This window comes from Triticum urartu, chromosome 1 (genome assembly GCF_003073215.2).
Source record: "Triticum urartu cultivar G1812 chromosome 1, Tu2.1, whole genome shotgun sequence".
Lineage (NCBI taxonomy): Eukaryota > Viridiplantae > Streptophyta > Magnoliopsida > Poales > Poaceae > Triticum > Triticum urartu.
In genome coordinates this window covers 555710971-555731380 of record NC_053022.1, presented here as the reverse complement: position 1 = coordinate 555731380, position 20410 = coordinate 555710971, and the positions used below count along the sequence as shown (strand labels likewise).

The 20410-nt window shown below is 42.7% G+C and overlaps 2 protein-coding genes across 4 annotated transcripts; one reads left to right on the top strand and one right to left on the bottom strand.

The window, feature by feature from the left end:
• The first annotated feature begins 393 nt into the window (after positions 1–393).
• On the top strand, positions 394–18506 carry LOC125529464 (ABC transporter C family member 2-like). Of its 3 annotated transcripts, none has more exons than XM_048693893.1 (29): positions 394–516; positions 6458–6848; positions 7220–7401; positions 7504–7543; positions 7847–8006; positions 8117–8231; positions 8308–8388; positions 8491–8515; positions 8643–8699; positions 8999–9064; positions 9193–9267; positions 9644–9751; positions 9879–10013; positions 10769–10875; positions 10966–11059; positions 11361–11528; positions 11751–11891; positions 12272–12478; positions 12562–12660; positions 12874–13026; positions 13682–14076; positions 14340–14520; positions 14663–14986; positions 15073–15829; positions 15980–16101; positions 16608–16853; positions 17312–17413; positions 17638–17965; positions 18097–18506. In XM_048693893.1, the coding sequence occupies exons 2-29, from the start codon at positions 6516–6518 to the stop codon at positions 18195–18197; spliced, it is 4902 nt and encodes a 1633-aa protein (XP_048549850.1). In that variant the 5' UTR covers positions 394–516; positions 6458–6515; the 3' UTR covers positions 18198–18506. The 3 variants fall into 3 exon arrangements, with proteins under 3 accessions (XP_048549850.1, XP_048549836.1, XP_048549842.1); XM_048693879.1 differs by lacking the exon at positions 394–516 and adding an exon at positions 5741–6268; XM_048693885.1 differs by lacking the exon at positions 394–516 and adding an exon at positions 5741–6302.
• Positions 2523–5790, bottom strand: LOC125529484. Its single transcript, XM_048693903.1, has 3 exons — positions 5664–5790; positions 4828–5448; positions 2523–3007 (listed from the first exon to the last, which is right to left on the bottom strand). The coding sequence occupies exons 2-3, from the start codon at positions 5291–5293 to the stop codon at positions 2691–2693; spliced, it is 783 nt and encodes a 260-aa protein (XP_048549860.1). The 5' UTR covers positions 5294–5448; positions 5664–5790; the 3' UTR covers positions 2523–2690.
• Positions 18507–20410: the final 1904 nt, after the last annotated feature.

Below are 20410 nucleotides of genomic sequence, written 5' to 3'. Positions count from 1 at the left end.
TGTCACTTGACTTGTCGAATCGTTAAATTTTTTTCCCTCTCTGACTGTGCTTTGTAATTTATCGTCAGCACGTTCCTGCTGGTTATAATATAATCCGAGAGGTTCAGACTTTGTGCAGCAGCCACCGTGGTCGTACCGGTGATGCTGGAAATGTAGCCCACGCCATAGGCCGTTGCCAGATGTTGGAGGCGTATTTTCCACAGCAGAGCTTTCGCTGAACTTTCTCGTGGAGGCTACAATATTACGTGAAAGAAGAACACCGTCGCAAACACTAGTTACCTTGCGACGTTTGCAGCCACGTTCGTCAAAATGGGATGCAATTCTTACCTGTATTTGCGAGACTACAGCAGCATTCATTCATCCAATCCAAACCTATAAATAATCCCTCCGTCTCACCATCCCTCCCACCCTCCACAACGAGAAGAGACAGAGGCCCCGCCCGCGACCTGACCGCGCGAGACGCCGCCGCTGCTTCGAGTGAGACGCCGCCGCTTCTCCGTCTGACCTGCGGGCGAGGTGAGCTCCCCCGCCGCCCTCCCGCTGCCGCTGCGATATGCTTTTCTCGTTTGATTTTTCTAAGGTTTTCTCGGGGACTTGGGCTCTTCTGATTTTGTTGTGTCGCCCCTCGGGTAGTGGCGGTGCTACAAACAAAAAATTGGGCGAGCCAAGCTACAGAAAAGCACAAAGTTTGGAATTGATTTGGGATGATATTTTATGTTTCATCTCCATACGACAGGTTAATCCTATGTTTGTTATTAAGTACACTCTCCGTAACAAAACAAGTGTCTTAACTTTGTACCAGTGGCGGAGTCAGGATCCGAGTATAGGGGGAGGCGAGTACATATATTGATCTAATCTCGTTGTTAATTACTCATCGCTGCTACTAAAATTGTCGATCGTTGACGGGGGCCAGGCCCCTGCTCGTCCCCCTGGCTCCGCCCCTGCTTTGTACTAACTTCAATACAAAATTGTACTAAAGTTGAGACTACGGGTTGATTATCTCAAATATCATGGAGTTCTCGGCAAACAACAGAACATTTTTTGTACTCACTTAAAACTAGACAGAGGGTTTATTTAAAGAAACAATAGGGATTTTATGCAAAACCCGAAACATTTTTTCTGGACTCACTAAAACTTAAAATCGTGGGTTGATTTCAAGAAATAGCAGGGGTTTCTAAAAAGCGTGATGGACCAGCAAAAGTGTTTCTCCATGATTAACGGGTAAAATACCATCACATTCAGATTTTACACATTTTTCTAATATAAATACATATATAACATGTTAAAATTGGAGTTGAGGTTTAAAAGATATGATTTTTTTAAAGCATTTGATATGGACTACTGGTTTATTATCCCAAATATTTGGGAGCTTTCGGCAAACAGCACAACATTTTTGTACTCACTTAAAACTGGACCGCCATTTATTTCAGAAAATAGTAGGGCCTTTTTTTTATTGAAACCCCAAACTTTTTTCGTCGACTCACTAAAAGTTAAATTGTGGTTGATTTCAAGAAAAAGCAGGATTTCCTAAGATAGCGCGAAGGACGGGCATAAGTGTTTCTCCATGGTTAACGGGTAAAATAACAACATATTCAAATTTTACACAGCGCAAAGCCTAGTGCCATTCCTAGCAACCGACACCTAGAGAAACACAGCTACCCAGGGCCGCCACCCAACGTCCAATGTTCCAATGTGCCTTTCATGCTCTGCCAACACCGCCCTTCGGGGCCGCCGCCTCCACATCCCCAAGACGACTAGAGCCACAGCACCGCATGACCTGGACATCTCGCAACCCACGCTACACACGACATCCGCTCCCAGACCACGACCCCCACGCTAATATCCGGGGACAACGCCCCCGTGTTCAAGTCATGCCGCGCCGGAAGGACATGACGCCCTGGTCGACAACCTCACAACCCACACGACACCAAATTGCCACCCAAGCCATGCCAAGCCATAACCCTACTTCACGGGGCCATCGCAGCATCACAATCCGAGGCTACCACCTCTACGTAGCACCATCCTCACTGATGGAGCCGTGAAGCACAAATCACAGCTCCCGTGGGCACCACCAAGGTCTTGGTCTGCAAAAGGTGATGCCTCCAAGAAGGTGTAGTGACATACCCACTGTTGTCGCCTACACTGGCAAAACTTGGGTTTTCACCCCGGATCCAAGACCATCGCGGCCCATAGCTGAGATCGAGGGCCGCTAACGCCACCTTGGGGAGGAGCCACCCCCAGCACCGTCTGGCAGTGGCTCCTCTACCGCGACGCAGTGCCAACGGAAGCAACGGTGAGGGAGCACGAGAAAGGAAGGGGCTTTGACAGCGGGCAGTGGTGTACCCAGTGTTACGAAGATAACTCGGCGCAGAGAAAAGTTCCGTTTCTAAGCCTTTGGTTAGGTCTTAAAGCTGCAAAGGCTCGTGGGAATTTCTCAGAGTTTTGTACCGTCTGGACACGTTGAGTAAAATGCACAAAACTACCGTAGTAGCCACGCGATTAGCACTTTGTGCAACATAAAAAAATGGCAATGACAAAATACACTGACGGCGAATATTGAACACTTTGATGACATCATTGACTGTTCAGGCCCGTCCGTCAGGCTAAGTTGGAAAAGGAGGTAATAGCACCGCAGGTCCTCAAACTTGTCTTACATGTGATGATTTGGTCCTCAAACTTGCAAAAGTAGATTATTTGATCCTCCAACTTGTTCTCAAGGTGCAAATTTGGTCCTGGGCCAATGAACAGCCGCCAAGTGGAGCCAGCTCGGCCGAGCCGGTCAGCGCACCCCATTTTGCATTCAGCCCCCTACTGTATATGGAAATTAACCCGCAGGACGCCTTGATCATGACGAGCGCCTGCTGCCCAGGTTGTGGCCGGAGTGGAGGAGGGGGAGCACGTCGGCGCCCGGCGATGGTGGCCTGAAGCTGCCGGGGCAACCGAAGCTGACCTCGTTGCCGCCCACGAGGAATGGCACGGAGGCGTCCTGCTGCTGCTGCCGCTCCACCTGCGAAGTTCAGCAGCACAGAATTTTACATAACCTGACTAATGATGCTCAACTCTAGACAACAAATCGATCAGCAAGCAAGTAAAAAGTACTATAGGAAACTAGTTGCATTTGCATTGTTCAACTAGGAAACTACCTAGTATGTTGATACCTCTTAGGTTCTTAGCCCATCAACCAACTCTGGGAAACTGCTTAATCAGACACAACTCTAGGATACAAACTACCTAGTAAGTTGACAGAAACTATAGGAACCAATGCTGAAACACTGAAGCATCGATGAACAACCGACATTTCTGGCATACAACGGAATAAAAGTGAGGTAATCTCACGAGTAAACCAAAACCAAAAAGGAGGGCACAAATACAACAAGAAGTTGATCCATCACGTACACAAAATGATGACCGGAACAAACTGAAAAATACAAAGAACCCATTTCTGAGTTGGTGTGACGGTACGAATTACTCTACTTGTACATGTGTCATGTGTGTGTGCTCTACTGTACGAAATTCAGAGCTCGAATACAACACTACTCATATTCTGTGATTCACAAATTAATGACACCAGGAAGGACATATACAGCAGAATTAGCAGTTTAAAACATGGTATAGAGGCAACGTTGCTGGGCAAAATGCAAAGTAGGGCTTGTGTACTTGACATGCATGTAATCTGAAACATGTTACTCTGCACGTCCTTTCACTGCCTTGTTTCCAAAAACAAATGCATTTAAACAAGAGTGGTAACACGATAAATAAAGACCATGTACGATGACAAGTTTATCAGTGCATAATTCTACAGAACCTGACCAACATTAAGTTGCATTTGCACAACTCTAGAAAACTGCTTGATCAGACACAACTAGGAAATTGCCTAGCAACCAACAGAAACTAACTTAGCCCAGCAACCAACTCTCCAAAAACTGTTTGATGGGACACAATTAAAGGTAACTTTATTCAGGTTTCTGTAGTTGATCAATCCTAAGTACTGATAAAATCATGAAGCTTAGCGCAGCTACCAACATTCTGTCATAAGCTAGAATTTAACCGTGGTGAGTTCATCAGTCAAAACCGAAAAGATGGGAATATCAAAGAGTTTCAGTAAGGCTGATCCTGTATCTGAATGACGTTCGTCCTACATGATCCACGGTGCAAAAACAGAACATGCAGTCGATCAATCATGCACACCTTAACAGATCAGAAACAAGATGAACACCGTAATTAAGTTGGAGCCATAACCGAAAGGGGACTGCCAAAGACATTCAGTTAGCAATTTAGCATGATCCTATATAACATTCACGTTGTATAATCCATGGTGCAAAACACATAAATATGCAGTACTTCGGAGTACATCATAATAGAAGAACGAAATGATCATTGCAGTGAGTTTGTGGCATCCGGTCCTGTGCCTGATCATCAAACGCACACGCTTTTCAAACAGAATCCTAACAAGTGAACAACATTCCTTATATGCATAGGATGATTCAGAGTAAAACTGGAAGTGAATTGAGCAATCTAAACAGTAACTGATGCATGCATGAAAAAATTAGCACAAGCAACAACAGAAGTTGAACAAACAGTCGGAACAGAGCACAAGAAGATCAACCAAATTCGCACCAAAATTCATTCAAGTCGTACTGGATAAGCTAGACAACAACCATTCGGTGCCACAGAATGCAATCATAAGTACATAACACAGTGCTCATCTCTCATCTGAACCTCTATTGAACTAAACGACTACCCAAATCACTCATCCAAACCACTACGCACTAATAGCAGTAAATCCTCCATGGCTAGAAACATAACAGAGCAAGACGACTCACGTACGCGTCACTCGGCGAGGCTGGCGAGCTTCTTGGGCTCCATGAAGTGGGAGAGGACGGAGACGGCGATGTCGATGCGCTTCACGGCGAGCGATCCTGCACGCGCAGTACATGTAGTCGAGCGACTTGCCCACGTCGCCGCCGCCGCCTCTGGCTGCCTGACGGGGCTTGCTGGAGCCGGACTTGGCGGTGGCGGTGGTGTCCGGGTCGTCGGAGAGGTCGACCTTGGCAAGGGCCTCGGTGGCGGCCACAACCGGGTCCGGGTCGTCCCTGTCGGGGCTGCTGTCCGGCGAGGAGGTGGAGGAGTCGGGGGTCTTTCCGGGGACGGGGGCCTTGCCTCTGGCGAGGCACTCAGCGCAGCGCGGGATGAGGTGCTCCTCCAACAACTTGATGGCCAGGACGGCGGCCATGACGCGGTCGAGGGCATGGGCCTGGGATCTGGGGCGGACCGGGAACTGCTGCGCGAGCATCGCATCGTGGCGTGGGCGTCGGCGTACGCGTCAGAGGTTGGAGGCGAGCTCGCCGAGAGTGGCGTCCGCGTCCGCAGGGGTGGCGGTGGGGGCGCCGTCGTCGGCTGGAGGTCCTGCAGGCGGTGCTGGAGTTGCAGGAGGCGGTCGCGGGTGTCCTGCGGGTTGAAAACGAGTAATGGCAGGGGGCAAAATGCAAAACGTTCGGCGTTGAGCAGCTCGGCCGAGCTGGCTCCACTTGGCAGCTGTTGATTGGCTCAGGACCAAATTTGCATCTTGAGGACAAGTTGGAGGACCAAATAATCTACTTTTGTAAGTTTTAGGACCAAACCATCACATGCAAGACAAGTTAAAGGACCTGCAGTGCTATTACCTCTTGGAAAAATAACTGCCACATGGACATGTTGACTGGGTCTTCATCTTCCTTCTCCCCTCACTCTCTCTCTCTCACATTACATCAAACACTTCGTCGCACTGTCGCGAACCATGGTGCCCTCCCCGCGCCAGGTCAGGGGAGCAGCCGGAAGCCCCCCATCCCGAAGGGCCCGTCCTTTCGCGCGCCGCCAGGACTACCTTCCACCTCGGCGCCGACAAGGGCAGCTCCATGGCGTTCTTGAGGAGGAGGAGCTCCATGGCGTCGGAGCAGCGGCGTCCCGAGCAGCTCCATGGCGACCTCTGTCAAGGCCTAGGTTGGAGAGGCCCCGAGCGAACCCTCGATCTAGCCATGGCCGTGGCGGATCTGGGACCAGCTCGCTCCCTTGATCTCCCTCCCTCTGCTACTGCTCCTGCCGCGACAGCACGCGGAACGCCGCGGCTGGACGGTGGGGGACCATGCCGCCGCTGCCTCTGCTCGCAGATGCACATGATGTGTTTGATGTAATGTGTGTTAGAGAGTGAGGGGAGGAGGAAGAAGTCCTGGTCAACATGCCCATGTGGCAGTTTTTTTTCTTCAACTCAGCCTGACGGGCGGGCCGAACGGTTCGTGACGTCAGCAAAGCGCTTAGCATTTACAGTTAGTGTTTTTTGCCACTGTTTTGGCCGGTGTAAAGTGGTGTTTTTCTGCTAATCGCGCCGCTATTATGGTGGTTCTGTGCATTTTACTCGGGCATGTTTGTAGGATATTGCAGGTCATTGGTTGAATTCTCTGCTTTCGTTTCATGAATTCAGGGGAAGATGAAGATCAGAACTGAGCGAGGACTGGGGGGTTGCTAAGAGAAGCGTTGAGATGGGGTTCAAACCACTGGAGTGGTACTGTCAGCCAGTGAAGGATGGGGCATGGTCTCATGCCGTCGAAAGCGCGTTTGGCGCATACACACCCTGCGGCATTGACACCATGGTGGTGTGCATCTCGTACCTCACACTTTTTGGCGTTTGCTTCTATCGGACATGGAGGACGACGAAAGACTACAAGGTGCAGAGGTACAAGTTACGCTCGCCGTACTTCAACTATCTGCTTGGGCTGCTTGTTGTGTACTGCATAGCAGAGCCGCTGTACAGGATTGCCACCGGTACCTCCATCATGAACTTGGATGGGCAGTCTGGCCTTGCTCCATTTGAGGTGAGAATCCTTCATATCACCGCTGTCAAATCTTTGCTTAATTTGTATGCTGAAATGGCAATTATATTTGTTGAGAACTGTGTAGCAATAGATTGCATTGGAGGGAATATATATTGTGTTTGGTATGCATCTCACAAGTCACTCGGAATGTGATTTTTTATTTTTCTGCTGCAAAATGATATGGGGTTTAGTTACGTGCCATCTGCAATATGCAGATAAAAGCTGAATGCGTAACCAATTATCTAAAGTTAAGCATTGACAATAGTTTTTCAGTGGCATTATATTATATGCTCTGCTTTCAGACCTTTACTTGTACCAAATACTTGTTCCCGTTACCCTTTTTAGTTACTTGAAGCTCTCCCTGTGTACAGATTACTTCACTGGTCATCGAGTCTGCTGCCTGGTGCTGTATGCTTATAATGCTATTGCTGGAGACAAAAATTTACATCACCGAGTTAAGATGGTACATCCGGTTTGTGGTCATATATGTATTGGTTGGGAAAGCTGCTATGTTCAATCTTGTGCTTCCAGTGAGGCAGTACTACAGTTCAAGGTATAGTAAGTACTTAATGAAGCTTATTGGGTGGTAACCCAAGGAGTTCCCCTGTTTAGATCTCTGTATATGTAGGCTAACTTTTTTACTTTGCTTATGCAGTTCAATATTCTACCTATACTGCAGCGAGATAATATGCCAGGTTTGCCTCTTGTGTTGTCTACTCTCTCAGTTCCTTCATGAAAGGCGTATTTTCTCTACCCAATTTCAAGCTTTGACCAATGGATGATCCATTAATATATGATTATGTTTGATACTGCTTGATTTGTCTCAGAAAGCACTACCTTATGATTGTGATTTTGTAACCATTAACAAAATATTTACAAGAAAATAACAGTAAAAAGAACTCATATAATATTTTACAAAAAAATCACGGTAAAACTCATACTTAGCCAAAATATGCCCTACCGGGATCTCTGCTGTATACTGAACGCATTTTGTGCAGTGCATTTTTGGAATTCTCATGCTGGTGTATCTGCCTAGCTTGGATCCCTACCCGGGTTATACTCCAATCAGGAGTGAGGTGCTTGTTGATAATACTGATTATGAACCTCTGCCAGGAGGAGAGCAGATTTGCCCCGAAAGGCATGCGAATATATTTTCCTGTGAGTAGATATAAATCATTGCACACTGTCAGATACTCACATTTTCTACTCTCATGACCTCTCTAGAAGTTTATTGATGTAAATTTGCTTGCCTTGTTGCTTTTCTACAGGGATATTCTTTTCATGGGTGACTCCTCTAATGCAACAAGGATACAGAAGGCCCATCACTGATAATGATATTTGGAAACTAGATAATTGGGATGAGACAGAAACATTGTATAGCCGGTATGTTCTACAACTGTTTTGGCTGAAATGAGTATACTTTTGTACATGCAAATCTGACATTGGGATCTTGTCTCAGATTTCAGAAATGCTGGAACGATGAACTTCAAAAACCAAAACCTTGGCTGCTACGAGCTCTCCATAGTAGCCTCGGTGGAAGGTAAATTTGTACATATGATACCTATATTTCTAAAAAATTCCGGGGTGCAGCTACTTGCTATTTGGTTTGTGCTAACATTTATTATTTTTCTTAACTTTCAAGGTTCTGGCTAGGAGGATTTTTTAAGGTTTGTACATAAATATCTAGGCTGTTATTTTAGAAGATCTGTCCTTCAGTTCAGTTTTTATATTAGTTTGAGTCGATCGCAATTATTGTGTGTTAATCTGGTAATCATCTCCCCTCCCAATTTGTAGATTGGCAATGATGCTTCTCAATTTGTTGGCCCAACCGTATTGAGCCTCTTGTTGGAGGTATGCTTCTCCTTTCATGACATTTCAGAGTCACTACGGCAAAATAATCTGTTTTATCAATTATTTATATCCATCATACTCAAACTACCACAGTTAGAACACACGAACCTTGCATATCTTAAATGCTACTCCCTCTATATCAAAATATAAGACCTTTTTTGACACTATGACAGTGTCAAAAAATGTCTTATATTTTGATATGGAGGGAGTACATCCAAATTTTTTATTCCCTTTGCTCTCACCTAGTAGAAATGCTATTATTAGTTCTGTGTGCCACTAAAGGTTGGTGATTTTGGCAGTCTATGCAAAAAGGCAATCCTTCTTGGAATGGGTACATCTATGCTTTCTCAATCTTTGCTGGAGTGGTATGGACTATTTTGTCTCTTCCATACTGTACATTGCATTTCTTTGCTAATGACGTGCACTTGAACTCCAAGATGCTGCTTGTGACTTGAAAAAAAAATCCTTTATAACTTTCTGTACCATTCTTCAGTTACTGGGAGTTCTTGCTGAAGCACAGTACTTTCAGAATGTCACGCGGGCTGGTTTCAGATTGAGGTCTACATTGGTAAGTCTTATATATAAAAGCCTAAAAATTACATCACATGCTTTTTAGCTTTCTGTTAAGAGGCAGAGTCAACAGGCAATCACTGAATCCCTTGTCCAACTTTGTTTTGTTGTCACTCTCATTTCTACTTATGGTTGATATGTTGATATGGGGCTTGCACTTCCTGATTCATGTAACAAGACATGTCTTACCTCGTGATTTACTAGTTTACTTTCCCTCAAATAAACTAGCTTAGCTGTCTCAGCTGCCCTAAAAGACGCATGGTTAGTTGTCATCCACTTATGACACACTAGACATGTGGACCTACTTACTCCCAATGATTCAACAATCATTTCATCAGTTTTATAGAAGTTTGTGGTTTCCTGATGTTCCGCAGATTGCTGCTGTTTTCCGTAAGTCCTTGCGACTGACAAATGATAGTCGCAAGAAGTTTGCTTCTGGAAGGATTACAAATTTGATTTCAACCGACGCGGAGTCCCTTCAGGTATGTCGTTTAGACTCAGTTATTGTTTCTATGTTAGGGAGGAGGGAGAAATTTAGTGCATACATACCATGCATGCTGGTAATTTGTCTCACTTTGCACACTTCTAATTTTATCTTCATATTTGCAGCAAGTATGCCAGCAACTTCACAATCTGTGGTCAGCTCCTTTTCGCATTGTTATTGCCATGGCCCTGCTATATGCACAACTAGGTCCTGCAGCACTTGTCGGTGCCATCATGCTGGCTCTTTTGTTCCCAATTCAGGTATATTTCTCTTTAGGGATGGGCAATTATGAAAACTCGTGTGTTACATATTGAAGGGTGTCTATGCCTTCTGTTCTAGTCCCAAGATTACTAAATATGTGATTCATGATGGCATTCGCTGCTACTTATGTTAGAGAAAGATGTTTTTCATATATAGATTCTTTTGCAGAGCCTAGAGTTCATATTATAGCCTTCATGTAATCATGTACTCTCTCCGTTCCTAAATATAAGTCTTTCTAAAGATTCCAATATGGACTACATACAAAGCAAATTGAGTGAATCTACACTTTAAACTACGTCTATATACATCCGTATGTAGTCCATAGTGAAATCTCTAGAAAGACTTATATTTACGAACGGAGGGAATAGCTGTGAACATGCTGAATTCCTATCTCAGAAACTCCTGGTTATGTTTTTTCTATGTATTTATCCCAATATGTAGATTGGAGTTGACCAAAGCTGCAATAAGTAATATCCAGAATGAGTAGTGGTTGAAGCAGTTCTCTCACTTGGGGTCACAGTTGAACTCCTTAATCATGGTTCAATCATTTTACTGCTTATATTTTCCCCTTTAAGCCAATAATGCCGTTTCGACAATTTGCAGTTGGATACCACTACCATATTCCATTTATAAAAATGATATATCTCCCTTAAATTATAGTAGTTTTACTCTTATCTCTTTCAATTTTAAATACACATTTATGCTTTCAACATTGGTTGTTCTGGCTGAAATTTTTGTGTATTCATTTTATCAGACAGTTATCATAAGCAAAATGGAAAAACTTACCAAGGAAGGGTTGCAAAGGACTGACAGACGAATCAGTCTCATGAATGAAATATTAGCTGCGATGGATACAGTCAAGTATGCTTACATCTACTTACAGTTTCATTAGTATTAATACTTGTATAATATATTTTTGGTATAAACTGTCCCAACTGTTTCCCTGTCTAGATGTTACGCTTGGGAGCAAAGTTTCCAGTCAAAGGTGCAGGACATCCGTGACGATGAGCTTTCCTGGTTTCGCAGTGCTCAATTGCTTGATGCGGTATGTTCCTCTTTTACCTGCATAAGGTTCTTGGAGATAAGTTGTCTTTCACTTGTTTCAAGCTTCATTGTGCAGCGTATTTGTCCGTTCTTTTTTATGTTGGTTGTCACACGGACTTCTTTGTTGCCATATGAGAATCGGAGTTCCGTGCTATAGCACCAACTCTATTGGTGGTTCTTAATCCCACGGGGTTTACTTTAAATTAGTGCTGTTACTTGACTTCAAAATAGGACTGAGAGTTTTTACATTCACTAATCTTTGCCTGTTACCCTCTTTCCTTACTTTTCCTTGCTTGTTGCAGCTAAATAGCTTTATCCTCAACAGTATTCCTGTCGTTGTCACGGTGGTTTCGTTTGGTGTTTACTCTCTGATGGGGGGTGAGTTGACAGCAGCAAAGGCGTTTACCTCTCTTTCACTATTTGCAGTGTTAAGGTTCCCACTTTTTTTGCTGCCAAATCTGATAACTCAGGTGAGCAAAATGATGCAAATCTTGTTTTCATGAAGTAATTTTGCAAAATACTGACAAGTTAACAAGTAACTTTGGATTATTAGACATTTATGATTTTTCTATTCCTTCAATTTCATTCTTCTGTGGCAGACATAGATAGCTAATTGTTGTAGTTAGCATTTTTATTGAAACAAATGATGGCTTGACATGGTTTGCTAATTGTTTTTCATTTCAATTTAACAGGCTGTTAACAGTAAGATTTCATTGAAACGACTGGAAGATCTCCTCTTGGCTGATGAGAGAATACTTCTGCCAAATCCACCTATTGATCCTGAGCTTCCAGCCATTTCTATCAAGAATGGAAACTTTTCATGGGAATTGCAGGTATATTAGGTCCAGATGAGTTTTCGTACTTGTCAATGTTCTTATTTTACTATTGCACATGCAACTTTACATTGAACACGAATCTTCTGATTTTGTGGCCCAAATATTATCTATAGGAAAGCATTCACACAGCTTGACACGGGAATAGAGTCGTCATAGTCTAGCAGCCTAGCATGCTTTGTTAATGGGAATGACAACTGCGAAAAAGCAGCTAATTAATGGATAGGCGAGGAGATGTATTTTACTAGTTCATAAGGAATTGGTGGTTATTTTGAGGGGTGCTATTCCCCATCAGTTGTGATATGAAGATATTTCCATTTTCCTAGTTCTACTATTATTCTATGATGTTGCTTGAGAACTAAATTTTCAAACATTGGCAGGCTGAGCGACCAACACTATCAAATATCAATCTGGATGTGCCTGTCGGCAGTTTAGTTGCAATAGTAGGAAGCACCGGGGAGGGGAAAACTTCTCTTATTTCTGCAATGCTTGGTGAAATACCACCAGTATCAGGGTCAGATACCTCAGTGGTCATTCATGGATCGGTGGCTTATGTTCCTCAAGTTTCATGGATCTTCAATGCTACCGTGAGATACAATATCCTTATTGCTATTGTTCTGCTAATCGAACCCTTTATGACTGTAAGGAGAATTTTTTGTGATGTCTACAGGTACGGGATAACATATTGTTTGGGTCTCCATTCCAACCTCCAAGCTATGGGAGAGCAATAGATGCTACTTCATTACGACATGACCTTGACCTACTCCCAGTAAGTTCCAAGTTCCAACTATCCCACTTTACAAAAATCAATGTGTGTAATTTTGGAAAATCTAGTTGTCATTTGGCGAAGTGACTTTGCTAGAGGACAACTTCCTAGTTTTTCATTTCGGCTGGTTATATCCAAATTGTGTCTTGGTACAGTCTACTTTGTTTCTTTTACCTGCCAACTGACAAATAATGGATTTTCTTGTCCTTGTTTCAGGGTGGTGATCTCACAGAGATTGGAGAAAGGGGAGTTAATATTAGTGGGGGGCAAAAACAAAGAGTTTCAATGGCAAGAGCTGTTTATACTGATTCAGATGTTTACCTATTTGATGATCCACTAAGTGCATTAGATGCCCATGTTGGTCGACAGGTGCATTCATCTTGATTCCGCTGTGATGCTTTCTATTTTTTAATCTTTGCGTACTCACAGTCTCGACGATTAGGAGTTGGGGATGATGTTTCTTTGGTTGAGTTTATTCATCCTTTTGTCTTGATCTCTTCATACCTACTCCCTCCATCCCAAATTACTCGTCGTTGAAATGGACGTATCTAGAACTAAAATACATCTAGATACATCCATACGTGCGACAAGTAATTCGGAACGGAGGGAGTAGGTGCCAAAGGACATTATTGGGCATTTTAAACATTGCCAATCTTTCTTCAGAAATAGTTAAGACGTGCATTGTTGTATAACTTTTAACTTGTTTTCAACAGATACCCAAGATATAACATCCTAGCTTGATAATATATAATGGATACACTATTTATGTAGTTATTTGAACTCCCACTTTATAGTGTATAGAACTAAAGTCCGGAACGAGAGAAAAATGTTGGACAACTTACCCTAATTTATTCCATATTTTGGGTATGACAAATAAAATAAAACTATCAGAGACTTTTGTGGCATTGTTTTGGCATGTATCAGAGCCATGTTTTTGGTGCTTGTGTAGATATTCATCCATGGCCTTTCTTCCTTAGTGTTAATACTACTACATAATGTTATTAATTGCCCTTTATGAATGCAGGTATTTGATAAATGTATCAAAGAAGAGCTACGACATAAAACTCGGGTCCTTGTTACTAATCAGCTGCATTTTCTGCCATACGTGGATAAAATTCTGCTGGTCCATGATGGAGTAATTAAAGAGGAGGGTACATTTGATGAACTTAGTAACTCTGGGGAGCAGTTCAAAAAACTTATGGAAAATGCTGGAAAGATGGAGGAACAAACAGAAGAGAAACAAGACGAAAGCAAATCACAGGACGAGATAAAACACACTGAAAATGGGGGCGTTGTAATAGCTGATGGTGGTCCGCAAAAGAGCCAGGATAGTTCAAGTAAAACAAAACAGGGAAAATCTGGTCTTATTAAGCAAGAGGAACGTGAAACTGGAGTTGTCAGTACAAAGGTCCTTTCACGGTAAAAGCTACTACCATGCAATATCATATTTGATATATAATACAGAGTCGAAAAAAGGTGTAAAGTAGGCTGATGATTATGCATATATCTATATTAGCATTATCTATGTTGCCTGAAGCTCAGTATTTTTTAAATTATTTTTATCAATGTATAGATATCAATTAGGTTGGTAGCGTCTTTAGTACCTTTAAATATCCTATAAGACTTCATAATAGATCATAAAGCCCTCGAAAATATGCTTACTTACTATGTTTATTTTGCAGCTACAAAAATGCAATGGGGGGTATTTGGGCGGTGTCCGTTCTCTTCTTGTGCTATACACTGACTGAAACTCTACGGATTTCAAGTAGCACATGGTTGAGCATTTGGACTGATGCGGGTTCTCTGAAAATCCATGGCCCTGGTTACTACAACTTAATCTTTGGCATTCTTTCTTTTGGGCAGGTACTTATACCCATTGCCTTTTCTTTTTTCCACCTTGTGTGTGTGTGTGTGTGTGTGTGTGTGTGTGTGTGTGTGTGTGTGTTTTGTGTGTGTGTCTGATTGATCACGTGCGAGCTGACGAACTGACAATATCTTGGTTTAGGTTTTAGTCACTCTCACGAATTCTTACTGGCTGATCACGTCAAGTCTTCGAGCAGCCAAGAGGTTGCATGACTACATGCTCCGGTCTATATTAAGAGCTCCCATGGTATTTTTTCATACCAATCCACTTGGACGGATCATCAACAGATTTTCGAAGGATTTGGGTGACATTGACAGGAATCTTGCTGTCTTTGTCAACTTGTTTATGGCACAAATATCTCAGTTGCTCTCAACATTTGTTCTCATTGGTGTTGTCGGCACTATGTCTCTTTGGGCTATCATGCCACTTCTCATTTTATTTTATGCAGCCTACCTTTATTACCAGGTAATTTCATGCAAGATGACAATTAAGCAACTGTATTTTTGTTTTTACGTGTACCTTCTTGACACTTTATAACCTTGTTTTCTCAGACTACATCACGTGAGGTAAAGCGCATGGATTCTATTACTAGGTCTCCTGTGTATGCCCAATTTTCAGAGGCATTAAATGGTCTGTCGACAATCCGTGCCTACAAAGCCTACGATAGAATGTCAAACATCAATGGGAAATCAATGGACAACAACATCAGGTTCACACTCGTGAACCTGAGTTCAAATAGATGGCTAGCCATCCGGCTGGAAACACTGGGTGGCATCATGATATGGTTCACCGCAACATTTGCTGTGATGCAAAACCAAAGAGCAGAGAATCAGAAGGCCTTTGCTTCCACGATGGGTCTTCTTCTTACTTATACCCTCAATATCACCAATCTGCTCACAGCTGTTCTTCGTCTTGCTAGTCTTGCTGAAAATAGTATGAATGCGGTTGAACGGGTAGGAACATACATCGAGTTGCCTTCTGAGGCTCCTCCTGTCATTGAGGATAACAGGCCACCTCCTGGTTGGCCATCATCTGGTATCATCAAGTTTGAAGATGTTGTGCTTCGGTACCGACCAGAACTTCCACCTGTTCTTCATGGAATATCATTCATTGTTAATGGAAGTGAGAAGGTAGGAATAGTTGGCAGAACAGGTGCTGGTAAATCTAGCATGCTTAATGCTCTGTTCCGCATCGTGGAACTGGAGCGTGGGAGAATATTGATTGATGATTGTGATACATCTAAGTTTGGAATTTGGGATCTGCGGAAAGTGTTAGGAATAATACCACAGACACCAGTCCTGTTTTCAGGTTTGTTACTATACATATAAGATCTTCATATGTGTTTTTTGTAAATTAGTACAATAGTTCTGTACAGAAATCCAAATATGTGTTTCTAGCTTATTCTTCCGATGACTTCAATTATTTGTTTGAACGATTGTTTAATGTATGGCTATCCAGGTACTATTCGATTTAATCTGGATCCTTTCAGCGAGCATAATGATGCGGATCTCTGGGAGGCTCTTGAAAGGGCTCATCTAAAAGATGTCATAAGGAGGAATGCTCTAGGACTAGATGCTGAGGTAAGCTGTTAATATATTCTTTGGTATCCTGTTAATATATTTATCTTATACTGTTAATATATTCTTTGATATCCTGTTCTTTATTTGTTTTACTGTCTGCCACTCGGTGACTGGAACTTGATTCATGTTTAATAATATGGCTGTATGCATCTTGTGATGCCGAGGCCGGGTAATCCCCTTTTTGAAGAAAAAAAATCTGTTCTTTTGACAAATGATAAATTCTTGCACAAATTTATCAGTTTGTGGTGCCAGACTAACTGTGGCACATGGAACTGGTAAGCATTTGTCAATCTATGTAGTTCTAGGAGTTTATTTACAATGTTAGAAAGGGGTTGCTAAACAGTAAACAATAGACTACTGCTGTTTTTGACATGGTAGGGAATTTAATGCGGAATAAACATTTGGACCAGACATTGGTTCCTTTTACCACCTTTTACAATAGATCCCTTTTTCTTTCAAGAATAATCAATATCGAAAGTTCTTACTGAGCATCACTCTGTTAACAGGTTTCTGAGGCCGGTGAAAATTTTAGCGTTGGACAGCGGCAGTTGCTGAGTTTAGCTCGTGCATTGCTACGAAGGGCAAAGATACTTGTTCTTGATGAGGCAACAGCAGCAGTTGATGTTCAAACTGATGCTCTTATACAGAAGACAATCAGAGAAGAATTCAAGAGTTGTACAATGCTTATAATCGCTCACCGTTTGAATACCATCATCGACTGTGACAGGTTGCTTATTCTAAGTTCTGGGAAGGTATGATACTGAATAGAGCTTTGCTCTTTCATTCTTGGGCATGTGTCTGTTTTTTCAAAAAGGGGAGTAACCCGGCCTCTGCATCCCAGGATGCACACAGCCGTAACTTGGGCATGTGCCTGTCTGCAGCTTTTGTTCTTTCACTCTTGGACATGCGTCTCATTTGAATTTGTATGCTAGTATATTCATGTCATTTTTATTTCATGCCAGTCAAAGCCAGGATTTGCTAGCTGGGGTGTGGACGTTTTTTGGGATCTAACAAGAGTTCAAGGGTGTATTATATACTTAAATATTTTACTAGCTGTGAGATAGATTGCTGCAAGTAGATCTGTTCACTTCACCTGAAGAAGTTTATATATACTGCTCTTTTTTCATATTCAGTCATACTTGCATGATTTATTCTGTTTGCCTCAACTGCACAACTCAAACTTAGTTTAAGGTAATACTTTTTGTTTCAGATTTCGGAATTTGACACCCCCGAGAATCTTGTGAGCAACGAGGGAAGTGCTTTCTCCAAGATGGTTCAGAGTACAGGACCTAGCAATGCAGAGTATCTTAAGGTAATCTGCAGATGCTACCATATTTATTTTCTATAATCTTGACATATGCACTTGTGCATAGAACAGAGCTAATAATGAGTATCATCATTAACTTTCATTAACTTGGGCTACTGCACGCAATCCATTATCTATTCCTTGGCTCAAGTAGTATACATCGTTGGCCTACTTTCAGTGCAAACATTGATATGCATTTTGATTCAAATTTTCTGTGAAAAATCCAACAGTCTCTTGTGCTTGGCAATGGTGAAGAGCGGCTGCGAAAGGAAGAAAGTAAGTTGCAAGATATTCAGAGGGAATGGGCTGCGTCTAACCGATGGGCTGTCGCTGCCCAGTTTGCGCTTGCTGCTAGCCTCGCGTCATCCCACAGTGACCTCCTCTCATTGGAGGCTGCGGACGGAAACAACATCCTCAGGAAAACAAGGGATGCAGTAATCACCCTGCACAGCGTCCTTGAAGGGAAGCACAATACTGAAATCGAGGAATCACTCGCCGAGTATGAGGTTCCGCTTCTGCCTGATAGGTGGTGGTCGTCACTTTACAAAGTCATCCAAGGTAACTGCTTACTTTCACTTGCTGACAAGCTTTCACACATTTCCTTTTCACTAGTAATTTGAAGTACTACATAATGTCTTTTCAGTATTCAACGCCATGCATCCTCAAAATTTGTAATTTATTGCTTTCAGGCCTTGCCACGATGAGCAAACTGGGTCGCAACCGTCTACGGCAACCTGGTTACAGTTTTGAAAACCACGGCTCATCGTCTATTGACTGGGATCAAATTTAGGTGTAGGAAACTGCATTGCAGCACCACTGAATCCCTGGAACCTGCGTTCGTGGAATAGTTTGAAGGCGTGCAGTTATTAACCATGGTCGGTTTAATTTTCTACAGTCTTGTAGAACGTTTTGTGTCCAGTACATTGTGACGTGCAAGTCGGGAATTATAGCTGCTTTAACCGCTAGATGAGTTGTTTGATCTTATCTCTAGTCGCCAGCACATCTCTTTCTAGGTTCCAGCCTAGCTACACTATGTAATATACGAGCCAGACATTTATGGTATAGTTCGTTTCCAATAATTCTTGGTGACATGCATGCTCATCTAAGTTTTCACGGAGTTCAACTGATTGTGAGATTGGCAGTGTAAGGTGTCTGCTGAGTTTGCTGATAATTGAACTCGGCAAACATCACAGTTTGCCAATGCCACACAAAAGGAACTCGATATCAAGAAGAAACTCGGAACTCGGCAAACATCACAGTTTGTCTAGTGCAACACAAAAGGAACTCAGACATCAAGAAAAAACTCGGCAATGTTGCACATTCGCTCAGTTCCTCTTGAAAGAAACTAAGAAAGCAGTGTCCTTGTTAGAAACAATGGGCTAGGCCCATATAAAATTCCTGAAATCTCAAAAAAGAAGGCTCGTGGATAAAAGTTTAGTCTCACCCTGGAATTTGAAAAGACGTGAGACCTCTTTATATCACTAGTGCAGAAATGCCTACTAGCGGCGTTCGGAGAACGTCGTTAGAGGTGCTTAGGTCCAACGCCACTAGTATGACGCAAGTGATGAGGGTTCACTAGCGGTGTCAAGACCCAATGCCACTAACTGACTGCACATTACCTTCGTCGGTACTCAACATCCTGCTAACATGATTATAGGTGGCGCAGGAGCCACAACGCCATAGGTAAAGAAAATAGTAGTGGCGTTCATACTGTTCGAGCGCTGGTAGTCAATGATTAAATAGTGGCATTCTGCTTCTTTCCGGCGCCGCTAGTAAATGCTGACGGTTTTACAAAAAAAGATGTTGCCCAGGCAATTTTTTCTGTAATTAGACACATGCTACTATACATAACCTAAAGCAATGACAAGTAAATCTTAGTTGTGCATCACATCAATTAGTAATTTTATATTAGGAGTAGTATTTGTTGCCAACAATTGCAAAAGATAATGGCATACAACTAATATGAAAACATCACTTAGTAGCATGGTATCCTTAGACTTGAGCTGCAACTTGTGCATTCTAGCAGTAATCTTCCTCTTCATTTTGAATCTTTTGTTTTCGGCCTCTTTATCTCTTAGTTTCTACTCAAGCATCAAATTCTGGCTGGCAAGCTCAGTGATAACACTTCTAGTCCTCCCCTCTTTCTTTGTCAACCCACTTGACATAAGAGAGTGGTTCTTCTACACCCACTCTCGATGCACCCACGGTGCACCCACGCAAGAAAACATATCAAAACATTTCGAAAAAATCTGAAACTTCGTGGAAATGATCATCAACAAATGTTATGGGGGCTTGCAAAATTTGGTGGCCAAATAACATTCGAGGAGCTCTCTATAAAAAAGACAAAATCACTGAAAATTAGTCAAAATGTATGTGCACTGTTTGAGCAGATTTTGCAATTTTGTCTTTTTTGTAGAGCGCTTCTCGAATGTTATTTGACCACCAAATTTTGCAAGCCCTCATAACATTTGTTGATCATCATTTCCACGAAGTTTCATATTTTTTCGAAATGTTTTGATATGTTTTCTTGCGTGGGTGCATCGAGAGTGGGTGCAGCCACTACTTTCTACTTGACATAATCACATGCAGTGGAATAATCCTGCGAAGTGCAACAAATATACAAATTACTTTACACTCATAAATATAGGGGTTGTACGAAAATCAAGTAGGAATAAAATTAACCTCGTAAGGGCACCCCAAAAACCTCCTTCCAGAGTCACTTCCCTGGGTGCACACACGAAGAACACAATCTAGATGATGTTTACACTTTTGAACCTTATGCTGCACACGACTGACATTGCTACTGGGGTCACACTCTGGCAGCACATCATTGTCAACATCCTCGGGGGCTCATGGTCCTCAGGGGCCGAGGCTGAATTACATACATCCTGCCAATACAGTACGAAGGTAGTCTCCCATTGTTCCTCGTGACCGCCCATTGCACTACTGAAAAAGAAGACGGGTAACAAAAGATAAATGGTATATAGCTTAATTGCCAGGACT

Excerpts from the sequence above, each read along its gene's own strand:
- LOC125529464 (XM_048693893.1), top strand. The coding sequence starts at position 6,516 with ATGGGGTTCAAACCACTGGAGTGGTACTGTCAGCCAGTGAAGGATGGG. Across the intron at positions 6,849-7,219 it reads CTGGCCTTGCTCCATTTGAG|ATTACTTCACTGGTCATCGA; the intron begins GTGAGAATCCTT and ends CCCTGTGTACAG. Across the intron at positions 8,389-8,490 it reads CATAGTAGCCTCGGTGGAAG|GTTCTGGCTAGGAGGATTTT; the intron begins GTAAATTTGTAC and ends TTAACTTTCAAG.
- LOC125529484 (XM_048693903.1), bottom strand. The coding sequence starts at position 5,293 with ATGCTCGCGCAGCAGTTCCCGGTCCGCCCCAGATCCCAGGCCCATGCC. Across the intron at positions 3,008-4,827 it reads CCAGCCTCGCCGAGTGACGC|GTGGAGCGGCAGCAGCAGCA; the intron begins GTACGTGAGTCG and ends TGAACTTCGCAG.